This window comes from Leguminivora glycinivorella, chromosome 3 (assembly GCF_023078275.1).
Source record: "Leguminivora glycinivorella isolate SPB_JAAS2020 chromosome 3, LegGlyc_1.1, whole genome shotgun sequence".
In the NCBI taxonomy this organism is placed as follows: Eukaryota; Metazoa; Arthropoda; class Insecta; order Lepidoptera; family Tortricidae; genus Leguminivora; species Leguminivora glycinivorella.
This window is the reverse complement of record NC_062973.1, coordinates 23,744,070-23,760,484: the sequence shown is the minus strand read 5'-3', so window position 1 is coordinate 23,760,484 and position 16,415 is coordinate 23,744,070. Positions and strand designations below refer to the sequence as shown.

The window sequence follows — 16,415 nt, the reverse complement described above, 5'->3', positions numbered from 1 at the left end:
GATTAAAAGCAATATAAACGGAGGGCACTTGGTTTAGTAAAGATAATAGGAGAGTTGTTGTTGTTGTTGTAGTCCTAAGGCACCCCAGAGGTGCAAAGGGCCTTCACAAGCTCGCGCCACGCCTTTCTATCTTCAGCGACCCTCGTGGCCTCGCTCCAGCTCAGACCAGCCGCTCGTAGCTCATTTTCGACGGACCGCTTCCATGAGTGAACAGGGCGCCCGGGGCCACGGCTTGCATTCTGCGGTTTCCAGTCGAAAGGTAGGATAGGAGAGTGGCTGATGTAAAAGCTTAGCTATTCAATATTAAATATATAGTTTTCTCATTTGCAAGTTAAATGTTCTAAAAATAGGAATTATGTACAGGAACATAATTAAAAGTGGACAAATAATTGTATTGGGCGAGAATTGAACACACGACACTGGATTGCTCTGCCATCAGAGCTACTAAGATCTAACACAAAGACAGCAAGTATTTCCATCATATGAGTCTTTATGTAGGTTCTAGAGATGGGTAGGGGTGAGTAAATACTGAGTATTTACCCGTAATTTACTCAAAGCACCGAGTAAATACTCGTATTTACTCATTTGGGTGAGTAGAAACTGTTACCTAAAAATAAGTTAAAAAATGAGATTTAAGTATTTAGTCGTGTTTATTTTAACTGTGTGGACATGTTTAAATGAGATTTATATTATTAGAAGCTTATGGGAGTCTTAGTTTGTCGAAAAAGAGGTAATCATTGTGAGAAAAAAATAGTGATAATGTTTAGTTAGCAGTTTTGTTTTAAAAAAGCAGGTATTTACAGTAAAAGTATGAGAATTAAATTAAATTGATGTTCTGGATAATGGCATGACGTTCGGAAGTGATTGTTAATGTGGCACTTACGACCTTTTATTAAGGGTTTTCTAAAGAAAACTCAAAAATGGCTCAGCTGATGACGTTTAAAGTACTAGTTTTGTGTTTTGTATTATATGGGCAATGATTTGACGGTTTCTGGATATTTTTCCAACAACGAATTCAAAAGTTATAAAGGTATTTATAAACATTATTTCGGCCTTAATTATCGTTTTATTCCAAAACTGTTCATATTATTAAAAAACTTTTTAGAAACATTCAATTAGTTTTTAAAGACCTATCAGATGATGTATAATACACTGGTAATTTCTGAATTTTATTTTTGTGAAAAATAGTTACATGTATGGAGAGCACGTCTTTAAAATAAAATTCATATAAATTTGATTGCTTAACTTAGTAGCCGATAACAAACTACACCAATATTTCTAATTTGTATTTCCATTTCAGCACGCTAAATAGTTTATACCCACCAATTTGAGTAAAAACGAGTAAATACGGGTATTTTGAGTAAATACTGAGTAGGTATTTACTCGATATTTACTCTTGAGTATTTACTCACTACCCATCTCTAGTAGGCTCCCTAGCGACATCTACCGTAAGAGCAATACGTCATTAATGGTTGCGGGTGTTCTTCTGTCGTGTACACCAAACTGCACTGTTAAACGAACCTTCTCAACAAAAATATACGCTGGAGTCAGTTGCGGAGGCGTCTTATTGTTTAACATGTGTGATAAAATGTTAGCTGGCGACCCGACCCTAGCGACATCTCCCGTAAGAGCGTTACACTAGTTCCTCACCTGGCTGACGGTGGCGCCACACTCGCTAAGATACCTCGCGGCGGCGCGGATGGCTTGTTTGATGTCAGGGTGCACCGGCATTAGTGGTACTGCGTCTGTTGCTTCTGTCATGTATAAAACCTGCAACAAAATAGCACGTGTAATGTGTTATATTGTCGAAACAATTTATCAAGAGATGGTATATACATATCAATTATAGAAAACTCACAAGTCTAACACTAAAGTGATATTGCTATACAGTTAATGATGTGCCGCACTGCATGTGAAAACGTTCTCGTTTTTGAGAATTACCTAAAGTTTCCCTCGAGAACGTTCGCTTACCTTACCAGTATAATCAATAGGCTTAGGACTTTTTATGGCATACCGTGGTTCTAAAATCCGTGGAGTCGCCATGTGAAAAATTTTCAAAGTCAAAGTCCAACGGTATGATGTAACATTAAATATAAATATTTATACATATATAGTCCTCCTCACCGATTTCGGCGATGGCGACCTCAGCAACTATGGATTACGCTTGTTATGGGCTCTAATATGGCTGGCCAGGCCGAATTTCGTCTTAAAGACTCTTTGGCAAGTGCTACAATAGAGTTGGCCAGAGGTATTGTATGTATATACGTAGGAGGGCTTCGGTCTGTCTTTGCGTTGCTGGCGTTTGGCATCTAAAGTATTGAGGCGTCTTTCCTCGAATACTTTGATATTCCTAAAGACTGTTGATCGCCAAGATGACCTATTTGTAGCAAGCTCCTCCCACCGCTCAGGGTCAATGCTGCAAGCGTTCAGGTGCCGTTTGAGCACATCCTTATATCGCAGATGCTGACCGCCATGCTTCCGCTTGCCGTCCACCAATTCAGAGTAGAATACAGTTTTAGGCAAGCGGCGGTCATCCATACGAAGGACATGCCCACACCACCTTAGCTGCCGCTGCATTAATAGAGCCTCCATACCATAGAGCCCGGAACGACGCAACGAAAACCATTTACTGTAACCCGTAAATGTCCAGGTGATACTGAGAAACTTTTACTATGGGACCAACACCCAAAACGCGAAATAAAAATTTACTCTCCCATAGGAAATACTTACTTTAAAATAAAACTACCTATGAAACTGTCAGAAGATATTTTCGTGATTTCGGGGTTGATCCCATAGTAAAAGTTTCTCAGTATCACCTGGACATTTACGGGTTACAGTAAATGGTTTTCGTTAGTTTACATACTGTATAAGATTATGATAAAATTTACTAATAAATAACATTATTAGTTAAAATTAACTACGTTCGATTAAAATTAACTAGGTAACGTTGTGACAGTATGTATAAATATTTATATTTAATATGACATCATACTGTTGGACTTTGACTTTGACTTCGAAAAATTTTCATAAGTCGACTCCACGGATTTTAGAACCACGGTATGCCATAAAAAGTCCTAAGCCTAATAATCAATTGATCAAATAAGAAGCCTCATGGAATTATATATTTATTTTGATTTAAAAAAAAAAAACTTCATACCAAGATAGCAATTAGACAGCTTCATACCAAATAACCTACCACAAAATTAAAATTTTGAAAAAATCCCCCACCGCGACATAGTGGACCGATTTTCATGGAACATGGCTAAGAACACTCCCGACTAATTCAGCTATCAAAAAAAAAAAAATCTAAATCTGTTCATCCGTACGGGAGCTACGATACCACAGACAGAGACACACACAAACAGAGAGACAGACACGTCAAACTTATAACACCCCGTCGTTTTTGCGTCGGGGGTTAAAAATAGAGAAGGCTAAAACCGTGGTGGGTGGTCAAGATTAAGAAGTTGTGGCGTAAACTACGTTCTTTGAAAGCGGCAGCTTGTTGTTGTTAGGAAAAGGTGCGCGTCACTGCTCAGTCGTCTCTCGTCTCCGTGACAGCCCAAACAGTATCCTAACGGCCCAGCCACGACATTGGTCTAAGCGCGGCAGCGGTGAGCGGCGGCCATACATTGGCGCGAGACACAGCGATGGGACTTTTCATTCGCACGTATGGCTGCCGCTCACCGCTGCCGCGCTTAGACCAATGTCGTGGCTGAGCCGTAAGTGTGCTGGCGCAGCGCTGGGACTCGCCTTTGTTTGCGCGGTGGTTCCGGCTGCACGCGCCGCTAATCGCCACTCCACGTCGGATGGATTTTTAAAATTCGAAATAAATATATTGAATTGAATTGATATCTTTAGTTCATACCTTTAGCTTGTTCATATCCACCGGCTCATCCAGTCTGAATTTGTGCTTGTTGTCTCCCGCCATTATATTAAGGAGGAGGGGTAGGTCCTCTGCTTTTCTGGTCATGGGCCCGACTGTAAGGAACTTTGGGTAGTTCTCGTCGTTTAGAGTAGGGATGTGGCCTTCTATGGGGATGATGCCTGTAATGAAAAAAGGAATGGAAATTATTTATTTTCAGATAATGATGATCAATGAACAATAAAGATAAAATGTTTAAAAACAACAACAATGTCTTTGTTCACATAGTGTTCATAAAATAAACTGCCCTTGTCTTTTAACTAGTGTATAGATGCTCACACAGTCATTTTTTTTAACCCTGATTTCCCGTATGAGAGTCTCGTACAGTGTTGACACTCTTCGCTCTTTCTAAACTTGTGTAGGTAATGAACTTGTGAACGATGTACTAACAGCAACACCCTTAACTAACCGTAGACTATGTCGTTGTAATAAGGATTACAAATGTACAGCTGAGTGTTGCCGATGGTACCAAATGTCTTGGAAATCTGTGTAATTATCTAACTGTTTAATCTGAGGGCTGAGCAAAAATCAAAACATTCAAAGATCTAATCCTAATCAAAGACATTACCTGGTGTGGGTTTATGCCCAAAAACGCCGCAGAACGCAGCCGGTAGTCGAATGGAGCCAGCGATGTCGGACGCCACACTAAAGACCGAAGCACCGCACGCCAGGAGAGCGCCCTGAAATTAAATTAACCCAAATATAAAAAAGTATTCATTGAAAGTCTAGTGGTGGCCCTCAATCCATAGCCCTCACAACTGTGTTGCCCTTGAACCATCGTCATCGTCGAACAGTTGACGTCTACAACTCTACATAAATAGGTATGTCTACGCTACGACTTTTAGATTTTAACTTTTGATCATACATATAATCACGCCTGTGTCCCATAAAGGGGTAGGCAGAGCACATGAACTACTTAGTTTCAGTGCCACTCTTGGCAAAAAGGGGTTGAAAGAAATCCAAATTGTGACATTGCAGTAACAGGTTGCCAGCCTCTCGCCTACGCCACAATTTAACGCATTGATCAATTGATCAACATCAAAAGTGGCATTAGGTAATATGCGTCCAGCGTTAGCGTTTTCGCTAGTATATTAAACATATAAGTAAATAACATTTAACTAAGTAGATATACATACAAGTTACACTTAGGTAATGTTTGCTCTCATGTTTTAACCTTTACTTTGGCCAAGTGTTTGCACTAACCGTGTCTTGACAGAGTGAGACAAAGTTGTTTATCATATAAAGTATGCATTGAATTCGTACTTAGCACTATGTACCACGTAGAAAATAATAACATGTGAATTAGGAACATATTTAAACTGCTTTCAATTAAAATTTAATTTTTGATAAACAAGTGCAAGACAGGTATAAATTTTTTAGATGAAATCAAATTATTTTCATTTTTAATATTTTCATTTGAATTTTTTAAGTAGTCCCACTAATAATAAAAAATAAATATTATAGGACCTTCATACACAGATTGACTGAGTCCCACGGTAAGCTCAAGAAGGCTTGTGTTGCAGGTACTCAGACAACGATAGAAATATATATAATATACAAATACTTATATACATAGAAAACATCCATGACTCAGGAACTTATCTGTGCTCATCACACAAATAAATGGCCTTACCGGGGTTCGAACCCGGGACCATGGCGTAGCAGACAGGGCTAGGCCAGACCTATTGTGCGTCTTCTTGTTACGCTCAACATCTTGTACAGATATTTTTATAATGCCAGTATTTTTTCCTCTAAATTAAGACTTTTTGCACACGCAAATAGTAATTGAATGCTCTTAGGGCGCAATGAAGATCTAGGTAGGCAGCAAAAACCAAAAAATCTCTTTTGGCGGGTTTTTGCTGTAGTGCTGTACAGCAAAAACCCGCCAAAAGAGATTTTCAAGAAAAATACAACTGTCCATGTAACTAAACGAGGTCGCAGTCGTAGTCTTCGTAGGTAAGTTATAACTGAACAAACAGTCCACTTAGCGACTTGGGCTCACAATGGGCATTCAAACAGACGTTTAGGCCGCCGCCTAGTAGCTTTGCGGACGTCACATTTCCTTTTACCGACAATAACTTTACTGAACGTCTATGGACCTTCACGTATAGGTAATAAGGTTTAGGAAAACAGTGCGAACATCGAACAAGCATTGATGGCATGATATTATTATTATGTAATGGAAATTGGCTGTCAACGGGCAGAAGACCTCGACCTTGCTAAAAAGGCTAAGATATCCTTTTATACTTTAATACAAGTTTCTGTTCATACTTTCCTTTTGCCGCATTTTTCTCTTATTAACTCTTTCGGTAGCCGCCAGGGTATGTCGCCGTGAGATAGATCACACGTCTTCTTCTAATTGTATTCATGACTTAAGGACGGGTAGTCTATCTCGCGGCGACATATTCTCGCGCCTATCATGTGCTATCCCTGCAGATCCATCTACACCACTAGATTGGTCGTCTCCCATTCGAGGCATAGTCCTTAGTGTTTGTTGTGACTGTGCGTTCGTCCGCTGGCTTGGACATCCCGTAAGGATGGACCCATGTGCTTGTGCAATGAGGATCGGACAGTCAAGAGGGCCTATTTGGGTCGTCCAACTGGACGCCGTCCTGCTGGTCGAGTGCCCATTCTAATTATCGTTGGGCTAGAGTGGATGCGGAACTCCGTGAACTCGGCGTCAGCGAAGGATGGCGTGATGTCGCTCAAGTAAAGTGGTGTGCTTTTGTGTTCGAGGCCAAGATTCATTTTGGGTCTTCGCGCCGGCAAAGTATGTATCTAAGTATTCGTTCGATATGTCAAAATAATGCATTGCATAAATAATGTACTCACCTCTCCCCCAGAAGATCCTCCCGGCGTATGGCTAACACAGTAAGGGTTATTCGTCGTCCCGTTGAGCAGGTTGGTCGTCTCCCATCCAAGACATAGTTCTGGAGTGTTTGAAACTAGTAGGGGTATGGCACCAGCTTCTTTCACTAGTCTGACTGCTGCGCCGTCAGTCGTGGCGCGGCTGCCAGCGTTTTCTAGGCAACCGACGGAATTTGACATACCTGGTAAAGAATAATGATTTAATAGATTTTGGTTTTACAAGGGCTACGTAACTTTAAAAACAGGGGTCGAATATATAAATTTTTAAAGCTTTACCAAGATTCCCGTTTCTCTGGGTCTGTCAGTCTACCTCTTTTCCACGAGTGCTAATGCACAATTGCACATAGTACATTATTACACATTAGTAGCCTCTCAGGATATTAAAATTACCCACTTCTTCTCGCCTCTTCTATGAGTCGAGCCGCCTCCTTTGCTTTTGCTGACACATATGCATATCGTTCATAGATTACATTGTTAACGATTTTCACTTTAAAATTAAACTTACCAGCGAGAGAGCAGCTCTCCTTAACCGTGAAAGGAACTCCTAGCAGTGGTTTCTTCTGAAACATTTCTTTGAGTTTCCCACTTTTTGTCGCCTCTTGTATCTGCCGGTCTACCTCTTTTGCTTCAGCTAGAGCTGATGCATATCTCTCGCCGACTACGGCATTGAGGATCGGGTTCACCTCTTTGACACGCTCGATGAAAGCTGTCACTAGTTCTTCACTTGTCATCTGAAAATTAAATTGGTATGGTAATGGCGTGACGGCAAAAATGTACAGTCATATCAAAGACGTTGCTTTTGACAAACTTACACTAGTTGGACAAAATACCTCAAGAGATTAGTAAAGCTCATTTTCCCCTCACTAGCTCGGAAACACGTGTTTTGTCCTTCAATACCAGCGGGTAAAAACGCATTTTATCCACTAGTGGGTAAAGTAATTTGACCTTGAATAAAGTCAAATTAACTGCTTTAAAATTGATAAAAGTAGGTGAATCTAGTAATAAAGATGATTTACCACCTGTGGAACTACTGGAAGCAGTGATAAACGCATTTTTTGCGTTGTAGTTTCCTCGCTATAATGAGGGGAAAAGTTTTGTGTTACACTCGGGTGCAAATGTATTTTACTTCTCGTGTGTTAAAAAACTCGCAAGTTCAGGATTCTATTCTCGAACCACTCGCTTCGCTCGTGGTTCAACTATAGAATCCTTTCACTTGCTCGTTTTTCAATTCCACACTCGGCGTTAAAATACAACTTTGCCCCCTTGTATAACAAATAACTTTAACGCTGTACCCTTTCAAGCAGGATATCTTATTGATGCAAGAAGAAAGAACGTGCTAGAATGTTATGTAAACAACCTGGTCGTTACTTCTTCAAATCACCATTTCGGAGAGGAGGCCCTTTTCCTTGCTAGGACGGAGCAAAGTGGCAGTTTTTTCCCTGATAAGAAGGATCAAAGTGACACGGATAAGAATTTGTATACGCCATCAGAAAGGCGGCGGCGAAGCTGTCACAGATAGCTAAATGGTAACCACACCTACTGTCAAAACAAATCCTTAAGACAATACGAATTATTAATGGTTCGGGACAATTCATGAGCTGTCTCAGCGCAGTTTTAGGTAGGTACCTCACCTACTTACCGTTTTTTTTTCAATGTTTAATTCGAAGATTCTTTTACTGAGCATTTTTTACACCAATTGTGACATGACTCGTCACCTTGCAAATCTTCAGAGAAATCGCCTCAGGATGGGACGACGGCAGACTAATGCTCTACTTGTGTTATTTTTACTTCCTTAAGTTAGGTACCTACGTCTTCAGCACTGCGAAGGTCGTCCGTGTGTGTAAGTGTAAAATAACCCTTGAGGCCTATTTGCAGACATTTTCGAGTTTAGAATTGTTCACTTTACCTTTCAATCTCTGATGAAAGTGATGAAGAATGCTAGGCCAGCGGCAAATCGGCTTTGGTGGAGGCACCCGAAGCTTAGGTTCATGGGCGGCCGTCAGCCAGAACACAGATTGTTGAAGGAAGTTCATCAGACGAAAGATCACGCCTCGCTTGTCTCGTGACACAATAGGAACTTTTATCTAGAGGAGATGAACGGAGGTTACCTCTCCATTTCTGACGGCGCGTGCTAGGTCGGCGGCGCTTCGGAGATGCAAGGGTTTTGGCGGAGGCACCCGAAGCTTCGGTCCACGGGCGGCCGCCAGAAAGAATAGAGGTTGCAGAAGGAAGTTTATCAGACGAAGGATCACGCCTACTATCTGTACGCCTACTTCCATCCTGTGGAAAAAAAAAATTACACATACAGTGACGGACTAAGTGGAAGCTTAATCTAAGCATCGCATAAGCGCTACCTGTTCAAATCCCTTGGAACAGCCATACTCAAACCTTTTTTAGGGTTCCGTAGTCAACTAGGAACCCTTATAGTTTCGCCATGTCTGTCTGTCCGTCCGTCCGTCCGTCCGTCCGTCCGTCCGTCCGCGGATAATCTCAGTAACCGTAAGCACTAGAAAGCTGAAATTTGGTACCAATATGTATATCAATCACGCCAACAAAGTGCAAAAATAAAAAATTGAAAAAAATGTTTTATTAGGGTACCCCCCCTACATGTAAAGTGGGGGCGGATATTTTTTTCATTCCAACCCCAACGTGTGATATATTGTTGGATAGGTATTTAAAAATGAAGAAGGGTTTACTAAGATCGTTTTTTGATAATATTAATATTTTCGGAAATAATCGATTCTAAAGGAAAAAAAAGTGCGTCCCCCCCCCTCTAACTTTTGAACCCTATGTTCAAAAAATATGAAAAAAATCACAATAGTAGATCTTTATAAAAACTTTCTAGGAAAATTGTTTTGAACTTGATAGGTTCAGTAGTTTTTGAGAAAAATACGGAAAACTACGGAACCCTACACTGAGCGTGGCCCGACACGCTCTTGGCCGGTTTATTTTATGAGAGCATCACGTACGGTTTTGCCATATAGGCAAGTACCCAGGGGATTGCAAATATTTTATAAAGGTGACGTTCAGTTGGTAACTTGGCAAGGTTATGTAACATTTTAAATAAAGTACCGTAACGCACGACAGTCTCCATACAATTCATAATACTTATTAACACGTGACAAGAGTGATTTGGAATTAATTTAAATCCAATTAGTACACACACGCCATGTTAATGCAGAGTTAGAGGTTTCCAAATTACTGTAGCAGACTCAATTCAGTTAATGGCGATGCGGTTAGCGTACTAAAAATCCATCCTTCAAAACAGTAAAGGAAAACATCGTTACGAGTAAATCATTTCGATAAAGGTTTACTCTGTTCTGACGTGATGTGAAGTATAAGTATGTAGAGGTATAATTTGAATGGAACCCAACCTGGGGCCCGTTTCTCGAAAGGTACAAGCCTTGTATTACAAGTGTGTTTCCATGACAACCCATACGATTTGACAGTTCGCGCACTTGTAATACAAGGCTTGTACCTTTCGAGAAACGGGCCCCTGGGGCCCATTTCTCAAAACTGAAAGTTACAAGTTACAAGCGGAAGTCTCTTTCCAACTTGTCATATTAGACATTGATTACCACTTGTAAATTGTAACTTTTAGCTTCGAGAAATGGGCCCCTGACCTCTGACCTCAACTTGTAAGGCTTTGGAGGAAGAAAAGCGCGCGAGGAAGAAAAACAGAGTTACTTTGTGACAAAATTGCATAATTATCTATATAAATAGAGGTATTTTCATTTGAGACGGGCTGAGACGGTAAGTATATCATCGATACACCGTGTTTTTTTTGTTTTCCGTTAAATTCGACAAGTCGTTAGGTTCGTTATCAGGCAAAATATTCATAATTCTTTAAAAAACACTTTAATGTCTGTAATCACAATCCTTCTTGCGTTATCTCGGCATTTGCCACGGCTCGTGGGAGCTTGGGGTCCGCATTGACAACTAATCCCAAGATTTGCTGTAGGCTAGTTTTACGCACCCAAACGGTAACTATAACTAACTAGGCCTTATTGGAATTAGTCCGGTTTCCTCAAAATTTACTATGTTGAATTGAAATGATGGTCGAAATGCTCCGGTAACTATGAGCCAAACCAAATATGGCTCATAGTTACCGGAGAATATAGTTATGTCAGAATTATTTAACCACATTAGTCGCGAGCGGCGGGTAAACTAATTATTTGCTCTTAACCGAATTGGGCTGTGCCGCGGGATTGAAAGGCAAACTGCAAAACGGGAACTATCGCCGAATAGATAAATAAAGTTTGGTAAACTTAATTGCCCGTGTGGTGACGGGTTAAGAATTTCACCACCCCCTTTCATCCCGTGGGTGTCGTAGAAGTCGACTGTGGGATATGGGTTAAATTGTGGCGTAGGCGGGAGGCTGATGGCAACCTGTCACTACAATGTCGCAGTTTCGTTTTCTTTCAACCCCTTATTTGCCAAGAGTGGCACTGTAACTTTGGCGGTTTCATGTGCTCTGCCTACCCCTTTGTGGGAAACAGGCGTGATTGTATGTATGTATGTAAACTTAATTTGTCAGCGGAATGCGATTTTGATCGAACGTTTGCAAAACATTTTCCAATTCGCGGGCTGAAAACGGACTGTCAAAAAAAGATCTTTCGATTGACTTTACACCGACTTCAGGGGCTAGCGTATAAAGGTATATTAATATTGGCAATTTGATTTTTCATATTATGGTTTTCTTACATAACTTAACATCTAGCCTAGCATAGAAATAGTGAGTATTTGCAATAATCTAAATAGGTATATAAAAAAATGTTGTAATAAAAGCGATTGGCGGGAGCATGCACAAAGCCGTGACGAGTTGCGGAAAATAGGGGTGGGAAGGGGAGGCCCAGCAGTGGGACACAATATAGGCCATTAAAAAAAAGTTTTATTTAATAAACATTAAGGTAAAATATCATTAGGACAGAGTAACTATTACGTTTCACTAACATAAAAACCCAGAGAAGTAGATTAAGGGCCGGTTGCATCAAACCGTCCGTCACCGTTAAAGCGTTCGTTAAATTTTATTGTAGTATGCGAAGTTCCACAGTCGTCTGTTGCGTCAAATGTGGTTGATGGCTGGATGGCCAACTGGCCCTAAACGTCATAGATATTTAACCGCTAGAGTGAAAACCCTCGGTTATCTAAGTCATCATCATTAGAACGAATCATCTACTACCTTTGAACGATTGTATTGAGCACTTCAACCTTGGTAATCCATAATTCAATGGTCTTACTTTACTGCGCAAATGAGAAAAGTAAACATTTATGATGACACGATCGTAATTTCTGTTTACTTATACTCGGAAAAGCTACGAGATATTAGTATTATGTCATTGACTTAGGGATACGTTTAGCCCTGACAATCTTAGATTTTTACACTAAAGCTATAATGTAAAATCTTTTATTAGTTAGTGATAATTCGTATCATACTTTCTAGCGGTGACATGGTATAGTACGGAATCCAAAGTCACATAAAAAAAATGTACGAGAATTGTACTAAATTGTACGCTAATTAAAAAATGTACTAGATGAATTTACAAAAAAACAATGATCAATATGTCACCGCTAGAAAGCATGTTTTCTGGCGGGCGCGATCTATTTCACTATGTAACAGTACAATTTTCTATTTTCTTGTGAATCAGAAAATATGTACGGGAAGCGTACTACATTGTACGCTAATTAAAAAAAAATAGTACGCAGAAATTTTAAAACCGTACGTTCATTACCAGTCAATGCATGTGCTGCGCCGAATAGTACAAATATAGCGATCAATCACCCATTTTAGTAATCCAAGGCTTAACTATAAAAAATCCTATGTAATCCAATTCTTTTCTTACAATTTTAACTTTATTCCAACAACCCAAAGATTTAGTTTTCATTAAACATAATGTAGCGACATAAACTTGTGAAAGTTATCCTTAGAGCATTTGCCAATTTGCTAATGTTGCATTGTGATGCTCTTTAGGATGGTCCATTACCTACTAGTTTATCATTCAAAAGGTGCATAGGTTCTGATGTAAGATGGTCAAGTGGCTAAGGAGATTAGAAATAGGTTCATTTTCTGAGCTAGAACGGGGGCACAGAATACTTGATAGTAATTCCACCGAATACAAAAACTAAAATATTTACATGACGAAACCATTAATACTTTTCACATTTTTAAAACTAGTATTAAATAGTTAAGTGTTATACGTGTAAACCTAAAATCTTATAAAAAAAAAAAAAAAACTATTATACTTTTCACATTATCCGATCCGATATCGGATGTAGGACCGATATCCTATATATTTAAGCCGCCATCTAAATCGGTTCATCCGTTCGGGAGCTACGATGCTGACAGACAGTCAGACACGTCGTTTTTGCGTCGTGGGTTAAAAAAGTACCTAATGAGAGACGTCACTAAGCGGCCATATTAACATTATTAACCTCCCCTAACCCTCGGGTTAACCCTCCATTTTCGTTGGTGCAAGTGGCTTTAAGGGGTTGAAAAAAAAAAACGAAACTGTGACATTACAGTGACAGGCTGTCATAGGGTTGTAAATAGAAAAAAAAACAAATGTTTTTTTTCAGAATTGTGAAAAAAAACATGAAAAAAAACCGAGCACCATGGTTTTTTTTCTAAATATGGTTTTTTTTCAGATGAACAAATAATACGACAATAACGGTTTTTCGTGAGTTGTAACGTGTTTCAATAACAATAACGTACATTTTAATTCAATTAACATTCAGTATACAAACGTTTATTGGGGAATCCCCGATGCTGCGTGTAGCGTGGAGAAGCGGTGGTGTTTCCAACAGTAAATAGTGATAACTACCAACTACAGATTTCGTAAATGTTACTTTTATAAGACCAGAAATTAAAGTTATTTGATTAAATTCGTTTAATAGTTAACATTAAGTCTAAAAAACCGTATAAAAGTATTAACTACTTTGCAAATTTTGAGATTTCGTACTTTAGAAAAAAAACATACTCCAGAAAAAAAACTGTTTTTTTTCACGGTTTTTTTTCATGTTTTTTTTCAAGCCAGAAAAAAAACCGTTTTTTTGCAACCCTAGGCTGTCAGCCATTGTTTGCTCGAGTTGAATTGTAAGTAAACTTACCTTTAAAATAACACTACATGAGTTACATTACATAGAGCATGTAGATAGGTATGTTTTATGTCCCAAGATGTAGCGAAGGTAAAGCCAATGCGTGCTTGCGCTCAATAATGGTGGTATTACCCTACATACTGGATGTACATGACCCGTAATATATCAGCACCGATATCGGTACTAATGGCGTGTCTACATCGGGTTGGCTGATAAAAACGGTGCCATCAAGTATTGTATAAAATAAATAGACTGGTTGTGTATGTATAGACACACCTTTTTCGTAGCCACAGAATAAGTATTAAAGAACGGATTTGAGGACGTTTATATACCTTGGTCAAAATGCACTGTTCCTTCCATTCACGCATGTATGCTAATGATAATGTATAGCATATATATATACAGGGTGGCCCATTCAAATCGGTCAGTATGGGAAAGTCTGAAACTGTAAGACATACGAAGATTTGTTCTTAGGAACCATGTCACCGATTTTGATAAAAAGAAAAACTGCATTCATACAATTAAAAAAAAAGTGTACCCAGCTGGGGAATCGAACCCGGTTGTTTTGAAAAAATAAACTTACACTATTTCTATTCAGATATCGTTTGTGTAGGTCTTAAGCAGTAAATATCTCTAAGAAACATAATGTCTAAAATGAATACAATGCATTTTTTCACATACTTTAATTTATCATAGTAGGTGTTCAAAGTGACCACCGTTACAATATTCAGCAAGTTCACTTCATCTTTACAACAGTGTACAAAAATAGCTATAACACCGTTGAAGACCTAAAAGTAGCCATAGAGTCAACTTTAACGCAGATTCACCACATGAAGATACAAAATGCAATAGTAAGATCGTTACCTAGGCGTGTCAGGGTATGCAAAAAATTAATGGTTAACAATTAAAAAACGCCGGTTAATAACCGAGACTTTTCCTTTAAAACCGGTTATTAACCGGTTATTAACCGGTTTTGAGGTTATTAACCGGTTTTGAGTAAATGGCCGTACTACGCAATAATTACCATTACCTTTAAGAATTCTGATGTTGATGATATCGTAGCAGGTATTACTTGCACGATGAAGATCATTTTTATCCAGTTTTTGGAAATTTGGTAAATGCGGAAATTGCTAAAAAAGGCTTGTGTGGTTTGAATGTGATTCGTCAGTTGCGTTTTCTAGGCATGTCGCGAAGGTCTACAGCTCCCAGAGCCCCTAGTAATACAAGCAATTGATGTAAGAAAACCAAGATCTCCATTTTACCTTTCTTTTAAAAAATATAGTTTGAAATATACGGTAGACTCCGGTTACAACGACGCTCAAGGGACCGCTGATATTACGTCGTACTAACCGGATGTCGTACAAAACGAATTTCATTTCTTTTAATTAAAAGTAATATCTACATCTCTATTACTAAAACATTTCAATCAATAGGTTTATTTACAGGTTATTATTATCATCATAGTATTAATAAGTACCTTATTTTATTGTGACTTGTTTAGTTAGAAAAGTCCTTTTTAGTATGCATGCTTGCTCATCATTTTCAAGTAAAGCTAGTTTATATGCAATCGAAAAATACAAATTGGGTTCTATTTAGCTTATAAGATTAGACCCGAGGCGAACAAATTGTTAAAATTTTAAAAGCAATACTCCAAAAAGTTACGTGGCCACAATGTAATCTTGCTACTTGTTGTAGGCAAGACAGCGGGCCGTGCTTGGGTGGAAGTAGCTTTGTTTCCTCAATTTACTAGTAAAACTAAAAACGTTGTCGCTCGTCGTTGCAATCGGACTTGATGGACAGATTCTGTGTAAAATGTGTCGTAAAAAGCGGCTGGTCCTTAAAATCGGAGTCGTAATAAACGGATGTACTTTCATACTATCACATACGAAAACCAAATAAATACCTGTGCTTATGTCGTTGTAAGAGTTTGGAACTTTGGACGTTAGGTCTATGCGGAGTCGTAATATATTAACCGGACTCTACTGTATTGTATAAAATGTATAATTGAGTAGACTCGGGACTAATTTTTAAAATAAAATCATTACAGATAATAATGTTAAATTGAAATAGATATCATACACGAAAGAAAAAACCAAAACAACAACAACAAATCAAAAATATTCAATAAAATAATTTGATTTGTTCCCTAGTTGTATAGATAATAACGTTGTCAATGAAACGTAATGAATAAATCTTTATTATTACAAAACATTAAATAATTATGTATTTTTGAACCTTTTAATGCCTAATTTTCCAAATTTTGAGAAATAAATACAGTTTCGGTTATTAACCGGTTAGAGACTATAAAAACCGGTTTTTAACAGAGGCCAAAAAGTCTCGGTTAACCGGTTTTTCGGTTAACCGGTTAACCGGTTTGCACACCCTACCCGTAGGGATCGTAGAAGTCGACTGTGGGATATGGGTTAAACTGGCTAGGGTTGCAAAAAAACGGTTTTTTTTCTGGCTTGAAAAAAAAACATGAAAAAAAACCGTGAAAAAAAACAGTTTTTTTTCTGGAGTATGTTTTTTT

General features: G+C 38.7%; 1 protein-coding gene across 1 annotated transcript in view; it reads right to left on the bottom strand.

Moving 5' to 3' along the window:
* LOC125224735 (fatty-acid amide hydrolase 2-A-like) overlaps positions 1–16,415 on the bottom strand; it is a 29,195-nt gene that overhangs the window by 6,207 nt on the left and 6,573 nt on the right. Inside the window, exons 2-7 of the mRNA XM_048128173.1 lie at positions 8,899–9,070; positions 7,296–7,521; positions 6,755–6,972; positions 4,491–4,602; positions 3,866–4,044; positions 1,651–1,770 (exon numbers count right to left, since the gene is read on the bottom strand). Of these exons, the coding sequence (XP_047984130.1) occupies positions 1,651–1,770; positions 3,866–4,044; positions 4,491–4,602; positions 6,755–6,972; positions 7,296–7,521; positions 8,899–9,069 (1,026 nt within the window). The 5' untranslated portion in view covers position 9,070. The remainder of the gene's footprint in view (positions 1–1,650; positions 1,771–3,865; positions 4,045–4,490; positions 4,603–6,754; positions 6,973–7,295; positions 7,522–8,898; positions 9,071–16,415) is intronic.